The sequence below is a fragment of the Tauraco erythrolophus genome, chromosome 14, assembly GCF_009769465.1.
Source record: "Tauraco erythrolophus isolate bTauEry1 chromosome 14, bTauEry1.pri, whole genome shotgun sequence".
Classification (NCBI taxonomy): Eukaryota; Metazoa; Chordata; class Aves; order Musophagiformes; family Musophagidae; genus Tauraco; species Tauraco erythrolophus.
In genome coordinates, this window is record NC_141478.1 from 8,832,313 (window position 1) to 8,840,990 (window position 8,678).

General features: G+C 57.5%; 1 protein-coding gene across 2 annotated transcripts; it reads left to right on the forward strand.

The window, feature by feature from the left end:
• The first annotated feature begins 206 nt into the window (after positions 1 to 206).
• AEN (apoptosis enhancing nuclease) lies at positions 207 to 3,163 on the forward strand. 2 transcript variants are annotated; one of them, XM_086620333.1, is made up of 4 exons: positions 207 to 222; positions 803 to 1,470; positions 1,753 to 1,953; positions 2,329 to 3,163. In XM_086620333.1, exons 2-4 carry the CDS (start codon positions 808 to 810, stop codon positions 2,530 to 2,532), a joined length of 1,068 nt encoding a protein of 355 aa, XP_086476459.1. In that variant the 5' UTR covers positions 207 to 222; positions 803 to 807; the 3' UTR covers positions 2,533 to 3,163. The 2 variants fall into 2 exon arrangements, with proteins under 2 accessions (XP_086476459.1, XP_086476461.1); XM_086620335.1 differs by having other exon boundaries at positions 209 to 222; positions 806 to 1,470.
• Positions 3,164 to 8,678: the final 5,515 nt, after the last annotated feature.

Sequence of the window (8,678 nt, forward strand, 5' to 3'; positions counted from 1 at the left end):
CAGCACCCAGCGTTATACACAAGGCGCTTTATAGCGAGGCGATGGCAGCCCCGCCCTACCCGTCTGCGGCTGCGAGCCCCGCCCCTTGTATGCAAATAGCCCCGCCCTCGCAGCCAATGGGGAGACAGGGGGCGTGGCCACGACGGGACTTGCCCGGGCATGTGAGCGCGGCGGCTTCCGGGCGAGACACGTGGGAGCCGCGCCGGGTCCGGCCGGGCAGCGGTGGGTCCGGGGGGATCGGGGGCGAGCGGCGATCTTGGGGCCGGGTAATGGGGCGGGCAGGGGCTTGGGGCCGGGTAATGGGGCGGGCAGGGGCTTGGGGCCGGGTAATGGGGCGGGCAGGGGCTTGGGGCCGGGTAATGGGGCGGGCAGGGGCTTGGGGCCGGGTAATGGGGCGGGCAGGGGCTTGGGGCCGGGTAATGGGGCGGGCAGGGCTTGGGGCCGGGAGCGAGGCAGAGAGGGCCTTAGGGGGTATGTAATGCAGTGGGCGGGGGGGGGGGGACAGTGGGGAGGGCAGGGGGCTGCAGATCGGTGAGGGGGTGGGCAGGGCCCTGGGACCGGGAATAGGGCAGGCGGGGACCAGGCAATGAGGGCGCAAGAGCGTGGGGACAGGGTGTGACAGTATGTCCGTCCATGTCCTCCTTTCCCATAGTTACTGCCCGGACTGCCAGTGCCTGCTCACACCGCGGGAGGGAGGGGTATGTCGCGGAAAGGGGGGGATGTCCTGTGGGGTATGTGGGTCGTTTTTGACAGGGGGACATAGGGGCTGTATGGGACTCATGCTCCCTTCTGCCCACTCCAGCAGGGATGCCTCCTGGCAAGGGGCAGATGACCCCGCTGCTGACCGCCCCGAAGGCCTCTACACCCACCCCGCAGGACATCCATGGCCCCACTGCAGGGGGGTGCACTCAGCCCCCAGAGGGTCCTAGCACTCCCCAGGGTCACAGCAAGAAGAAGAGTCGCAAGCACCAGCGGTTCATGAAGCGCCGGGCGCTGCTGGAGCAGAAGGGGCTGCTGAGCCCCCACCATCACCTGGGCAGCCAGGCCGCTGTGGTGGGGCTGGAGGCAAGCACCACGCTCACCAGGACAGGTGGTACCACGGCACCACGCTGTGGGAAGATCTCCAAGTCCAAACAGGTCCCCTCCCCATCTGCCTCTCCAGACAGCATAGCCAGGCATCATTCTGTGCTGCTGTCCCAGGAGAATGGCAGCTCCAAGGGGGTACGGACATCCTCCCCACTCCTTTGCCCTGGCAAGTATGTGGCCATCGACTGTGAGATGGTGGGCACTGGTCCTCGGGGCAGGCAGAGCGAGCTGGCGCGGTGCTCCGTAGTGAACTATGAAGGGGACATCATCTATGACAAGTATGTCCAGCCTGAGCTCCCCATCGTGGACTACCGGACGCGCTGGAGTGGCATCACCAAGCAGCACATGAAGAGTGCAATTCCCTTCAAGACTGCCCAGGCAGAGGTGAGGAAGAAGAGAGAAATTTTTTAAAAAAAGACTGGGTTATCTGCTGGTCACAAATTGGGATACTTGGTGGCCTGTGCTGAGCTGCTCTGAGGCAGAGACAAGCACAGGATGGGGAGCCTCCAAAGCCATGCAGTGAGTTGGTTTGCTTGTTACTGCTCCATTCTGGGAACCTAAAAGCTAGAACTGAAGGAACTGAATTTAACACAGAATGATTTATTTTATGCTTAGTTGGTGTTTCTTTTGCTGTACCACTTGTCTAACCCTTTCTGACGCTTCCAGATCCTGAAGATCTTGAAAGACAAGATTGTGGTAGGACACGCCATCCACCATGACTTCCAAGCCCTAAAGTACTTCCACCCGAAAGACAGGACTCGAGACACCAGCCAGATCCCTGTGCTGAAACAGAAGGCAGGGCTGCCTATCAAGGCCAGCGTCTCCCTCAAGAGCTTGGCCAGGCACCTGCTCCGTAAGAAGATTCAGGTAAGCACCAGGGACCTTGAGATACAGAGCAGTTCCTAGGTTTGCTATGAGCCTGTGTGGTCAGCTTGGTCCCCCCATCTCCATGAGTGCTCTCTGTGAGATGGAGATGAACCTTGTTCATCCTGTACTCCCGGTTTGGATCAAGCTGAGGGAGCCCATGACCTCCGAAGCTGCCCACTGAGCACTTGAGTAAAGCAGGGACAGGACCTGTGCCCTCTAGAAAGTGCTTGAGATGGATGTACCTCCTGGGCTGCACTGAACCTTTGCCATCTCCAAAACCCCCAGCACTTGCGTCCTTCCGAGCAAGCAGACAAGGTGACCTGTTGGATTTTTGCCAAACCCTTTTTCTAACGAGGCTTTTACCCCTTTGCTCAGGTCGGCTGCACAGGGCACTCGTCGGTGGAGGATGCTCAGACTGCCATGGAGCTGTACAGACTTGTGGAGGTGCAATGGGAGACGGAGCTGGCCCGTAGCCTGCCCCCACGGCCCCCCAGCCCCGTCACAGACCCCACCACAGACAGCAGCCAGTACATGGATGACCAATACTGGCCCACGGACCTGATGGCAAGCAGCCTGTGATGGGGGACGGCATCTGCTCCACGTGTTTTGGGCCATCCTCATGCCTTCAGGTAGAGGCATCTGCCAGCCTCCTTCCCCAGGGCTTGCGCCCCACATGCTCCACCCGGCACCTGGCCCCATGGCAGGTGGCTGCGCAGAGGGGTTGGACACCCCTAGCCCTGCTCGGAGATGGAGAAATGCTGGCACTTGGACCCTGGTGATCTCCCAAAAATGCTGTCTACAGCCTCTTGCTGTCACACGGAAATAAGTGCTGAGACTGCACCATGTTTGTGTCACGTGGTGCTTGGGGACGAGCAGGGTCCGGGTGCCAGCCTGGCAGAGCCCCGCGTGGGCGTGCAATGGCTGCGGTGGTGGGCTGGGGCTGCCGGGGCACCTCCCACGCCCTCTGAGAAGGAGATACCCCCATGGTGGGTGGGTACAAGTGTTCCTGTGGGAGGACCGAGGTGTCTTGCTGATGCCCAAGGGCTGCAAACCATCCAGGGCCAGTTAAACCAGTTTTATCCTCACTTTCTTTGCATGGTGAAGCCTGAAAAGAAAGTCTGAGTCTAATCAATTTCCAGCCTGGACAAGAGCGTAGGATGCACGTCGGTTTAAATAGACTACTTGCACACTTGTCCAATTCTGAATTAAAAACTTCTTGCAAAACCCTTGTGTGTGTGTGTTGCATGATCTGATGTGGCAACTCTCCAAGAGGGAGAGGGCAGGGATGGAGTCAGCAAGGGGTGGGCATGTGCTCCTGTGTCCTGTGCTGTGCCCTAGTGCATAAAACCCACCTGCGACCACAAAAGGTGCTTTGAGTGGCCTGAGGATGGCTGGAGTGAGCAGTTCCTTGGGGTCTGGGCTGCTCCAGGGACATCCCTGTGAAGGCAGGAGGAGCAGGAGATGGAGCTGCTTGGAAAAAAAACCCATTGCAAGACAAAGTGCCCCACTGAGTCGTGCTCCAACAGCTGGGCAATGCTCACCTGCTCCGTGGGTAACGTGTGTGGGTACCTGTGACTGCACAGACAGACCCCAGCTGGGGGTGTGAGCACTGGAGTGGGGTTTGGGGCTGGATATGGGGGAGTCGCACACTTCCCCAGGGAGCTGAACAGCCAAGGTTATGGAAAATCAGAATTTTTTTGCCAGGTGCCTCAAGGCTCAGGCCACCCCTTTAGCACGAGGGGTGCCCCAGTCCCACTGCCCTGGCTGTGAGATGGGTGGGGGCTGGAGGGCTGTCAGCACCCCTGGAGGGGCTTTTGGGAGCCCAGCCACAGCATGGTGGGGGTACAGCAGCCAGCACTGAATTGGAGCCCATGTCCGCCAGGGCCAGGCCAGACAGGTCCCAGTGGCCAGAGGGAGGGAAGGAGAGCTCAGCCCCAGCCTTGGGAAGCGGCCAAGGAGCCGGGTGACGCAGACACACTTGACGCACACATCGGTACCATTACAAGATGCATCTTGTACTTCCCATCTTAACTCCTCCCTGCCCAGCAGAGGAAGCCGGGGACAGCTCGGAAATGCTTTGAAACACATCGAGCTTCTCCAAACAGCTCTGCCTTCACGGTGACCTGAGCACAACCCTCCTTCAACAGAAATAATAACCTGGGCTGTGCCCTGAGCTCACGGTCTGGGCACACTCCACCTGTCCCGGTAGGAAACATGGCCCCAGAGTAGGTCCTTAAATTCTGCTCATGCCAGTTTGTCCCAGTCATGCTCCCGTTGCAGCACACTGTAAAACCCAGCCGACACCAGCCTCCATGCAAGCCTTGGGGTGCAGCTCAGGTGAGCCCCAGCACGATGCCGTGCAATGTCAGCAGGACCCCGTGGGGTACAGGAGGGACACAAACCCCAGAGGGGGCACCCAGGGGATGCAGGAGGAGCATCGCTGGCACAGATTTTTTTCTCCATTTCCTCCTCTCTGCCATTTCCACCTCTCCCAAGGTGGCAGGAGGGAAGCACAGATGTGGGAAAGGTGTCCAGAGCTCAGCCCGCCGCACCTTCAGAAGATGATGGCATCCCAAAGCTGATGGAGCAGCGCTGCCTTCTGCTCCGGGGAACACAGACCTGGGGAAGGGCACAGCGGAGGGATGCTTCACTCACGGCCATATAACCTGGCTCGTATAACTGCATCCCCTCGGAGGAGTACATGGGTTCATGAGGAGCTTGCGTGGGGCACCCCACAGCCCCCAACTTGTTTGTCCGCCTGAGCCTCCCTTATTGCCCCCCCCAGCCCACCCTGTCTCACCACCCCTCACCCTAAGCCAGATAATGGCTCGAGATGGGACTTGGGGTGAGGCTGGAGAAAGCTACAAAAGGAGGTGGAAGGCCAGGAGGCTCTATCAGCCTGTGACTCAGCCTGCCTTGCCGTCAGCCAGCAGTGAGGGGAAGGCGTAATTAAGGTTAGAAACCCACCACATTTCTGAAGTCTTGACCATCCAAACACTTCAGGAAGTCCCACTCCCAAAAGTAAGCCTGGGCTGGGCTCCAGGCAAAGGGACAGATTTGCCTAAGCGCTCATCCCCTGTGTTCCAGGGCAGCTTTTTCCCCTCCTGTCCTCCTGGCAGCACAGCCCTGGGCTTGCACAGTGGCATGAGGTGCTGGGAAAGTCCCAGGCTGCTGTCTGAGAGCTTGACCCTGTCACCGCTGCACTGATTTAACCCCCCTGCTGAAATACACCCCTGCTTTGGGGGCAAATTTGAAGGCAGCAATGCAGGCAAAGGCCAGCAGCCCTTTGGTGCTCATGTGTCCTGTGAACTTTGCTTCTGTGCTGTGATCTCCAACTCTTGGGGAAGCCAAGAAACAAATCTGGGGGCTTAATTCCTGTTTACATCAGATTTGAAGGGCTGGAAAAACCTTGATGTTGTACTCTGCAGCCTCCCAGCCCCCTGAGGCAGTTTTGCTGAGGAGCAAACCCCACCATGGATGATGAAGTGTGGTGGCAACTCGTTCCCTGCCAATGAAGCAATGTTTGCTCTGAAAAATCTGAATGGTGACTTTCATCCTGTTTGCACCCAGTGAACCCTTTAGTAGCTAATCAGGATTTTCACAGGCATTTGTGAATATTCACCTATATGCCAGGGAGTTGCTATGGCTGAGAGCAACCAACCTTCTCTCTGGTTCATCACCCGAGCAGCCGACTGGTGCTTGTGCTGGGAGGCTCAGCATCTTTAGGTGGGTGAAGGAGAGCTGGGCCGGCTCATCATTTGTGCTGAATTTCATGATAATTGAAGAATACGCAGAAAACTCGTCCGTTGTCTCAACGACCCTGAATAATGATTAACCCAAACCCATGAATCCAGCAATGGGCTTTTTTATCAGAGGGAAAACATTGTCAAATGAGTTTTTTTCCAGCCAGCTGTGAGAGCAGGTAACTGATAAGCCCGTCATTGTGGTGGGGCTGAGCCAATGGGAGCCGATGGCGACGGCTTTTACTTCTGTCTAGCAACAGCTTCTCCTTGAGCTGCAGACGGCGATTCAACACTTTCCTTTGCTTTTATTGAGCTAGCCCCTTCCTGCCCTCCTGCTACATGGAGGTTTTCATGGAGGACACTCAGAAACTGAGTTTTGCAGGGATTGTTCATGGTTTTCTGCACATTTTCAGTGTCTATTCCTGTCTCACACGGCAAGAGCTTTGCAGCTGTAAAAGTGGACGCATGCCCCCATCCTGTTCACATCCTGCCTTGCCCATGCACCTGGGGCTCTGCTGCTGGATGGGCGTTGGACACCCATAGGGTGCTCGAAATAGCACCATAGCAGAATAGCAGCTGTGTTGGGAGACCCTGCACCAGGGATGTGTCTGACCCTCCTGCCCTGCATCGCCAGTGCCTGGCCATGGCCCAGCACCTCTCCGAGCTGCTGGGGGCTGTTTGCACGGGGATCACAGCTGGGGGCAGCATCCCCTGGTCAAACACCTGGTTTGCTTTGATGCCGGCTCTGGTTATCACGGTACATGTGGTTGAAGTGCCACGTAAACCCCAAACGTCTTGGGGTGGAGCAATGCTGGTACCTAAAAACAGCCCAGAGCAAGCCCCTAACCAGTCTGTCCCCTTGCTGTGGGGACACAGAGGGACGATTTGCCCCATTCGCAGGCAGAGAGCAGAGGCTTCGCTCGGGTGACTTGCCAGAGACCAAACTGGTCTCAGTGGAGGGAGAAACCGGCCTCCCCTCATCACTACCCCATCAGTACCCCCACCCACCACCACCCATCTCCTCTCCACCCCGCACGTAATGAGAAGGCAGAAAACTCACAGCCAGCTATAAATTAAAATCTCAGGCGCCTTAATAACCTGCTTGGCCGGAAGAAGCGAATAGGTGTGATGTGGAAATGAATCGGCACATCTGGCAGCCGCTTAGCACTTGGGCTGCAGGAAAGGTGTGCGTGTGTGTGCAAGTGTGTGCGTGTGCATGTGTGTGCGTGTGTGAACCGCCAGCACAGCTGCCCGGATTGGCTGCAAAACCCCTTCCCGACCAATGCCGGGGACCAGGGTGGCCTAGCAACAGCCTTTTCCTAATGAAAAACAAGCCACTTCTAACCATCATGACTGTCTGTGATGAGACAAAAAGGCACGATTCCCGGCACACCCCATCCTCCCCAGGGAGCCGGCCCCGAAGGGGGCTACAAAGGCCGTGCTGGATGGGCTGAGGTGGCCCAAGTACCCCTGTACCCCTCGGTCCCTGCTCCACGGATGTGTTGCGTGCACTGGAAGGGTTTGCTGCAGGCACAACACAATGAAGCTGCCGGATGAGAAACCCCTCCCGTTTGGCCATGGCTCCATCGCCCTGTGCAGGCAGCCTGAGTGCCAGGCTCTCTCCCGACATGGCAAGGGGACCCCCGCCACAGGGACTCCACAGCCCTGCACCCGTGGGGGGAGCTGGGGGCTGGATGCCAAGTAGCCACTGGGGCTGTGACTTCCTGAAGATGTCACCTTTAGGGCGGGAGGGGGCCAGTTGTGGCGTGCAGTGCTAGGGGCACATGGGGGCTGGTTTTTGCTCTGGTCTTGCTCAGCGGTATCACCTTGCCATGTCCCTGCCCTGGGCTCTCCCCTCCTGTGTCCAGGGAAAGAGCTCTGAGGACAGCAGGGTCTGATGCGTGAGCATAGACCATGCCTTAGTGACAGCCTCCTTGCAATCCAGCTCACAAAATAACTGCTGATCTTATGGCCAGCAGGACCAGGAGCTGGCCCTGGGGTCAGCGGGCATGGGGACACCTTACAGGAGGCAGGCTGGGAGCGAGGGACAATGGCAGAGGACATCAAGGCACAGCATTGCCTTTGGGCTGCAGAAACACCTCTTCCCTGAGGAAGAGTGAGATGCAGGACAGCTGTCTCCCAGCAGTGTATGCAATTCCCAGTAAGGTAATGGGGGGAGAGGACCAGCTCAGCCCAGCCGGCACTGGGAGCAGCGGCAGCATGGTGTGGCATTTCCTTCATCCCCCATCACTGCATCATCCCACAGAGCTTTAAGCTCTGCCCGAAACTCGTGGTCTTCCAGCCTGCTTTTCTCCCACCAGCTCACCCTGGGGATGATGGGGAGATGTAGAGCACCTATGGTGGTTTTTGAATGTTCTAATTCAAAAGGGAAGTTTTGGCTCAGCTGAAAGAACAAACCCTGCCTCCAGCTCAGACCTGCCCCACAACAGAGCTCCCTGCAACACTCTGCTCCAGCGTGCCTGGGACCCCTCGCAAAGCATTAGGAATAACTCCATTATTATTATTATTATTTATTATTGTTATTGTTCTTATTTCCTTTTCACACACAAGAAAACAAAATACTATCACCTTTCCAATGCCACCTGAGCAGGGCAGAGCAGCAAGCATGGCACATCCCAGTCCAACACCTCTGGATGGACGGAGCGTGGTGAAGGCTCTTCTCTGGGAGATCCCGACGGAGAAAATTAAAAAATAACTGCATGGGAGAGGAAAAGCACAAAACGTGCCTCTCCACACCTCGGGGCTGACCCCACTGTTGAAATCCCCCCGGTTTTCACCCCATTTCTGCCCGTTCCCGGTTCGTGCGGTCCCGGTTGTTCACTAGATGGTGCCCTCGGGCTGCCGGTGTCCGAGTCATCCCCTCGGACGGGAACGGGACGGGGACAGGCTCTGCCCCCGGTTCCAGTGTATATTTTAGGCAGGTCACAAGCACAAGGGGAGCGTGAAAGCCGCTTGCATCTT

Bases quoted from the DNA above. Each gene is read 5' to 3' on its own strand.
- AEN (XM_086620333.1), top strand. From the start codon at position 808: ATGCCTCCTGGCAAGGGGCAGATGACCCCGCTGCTGACCGCCCCGAAG. The intron at 1,471-1,752 runs GTGAGGAAGAAG...TGACGCTTCCAG, and splicing joins TCAAGACTGCCCAGGCAGAG to ATCCTGAAGATCTTGAAAGA. The intron at 1,954-2,328 runs GTAAGCACCAGG...CCCTTTGCTCAG, and splicing joins TGCTCCGTAAGAAGATTCAG to GTCGGCTGCACAGGGCACTC.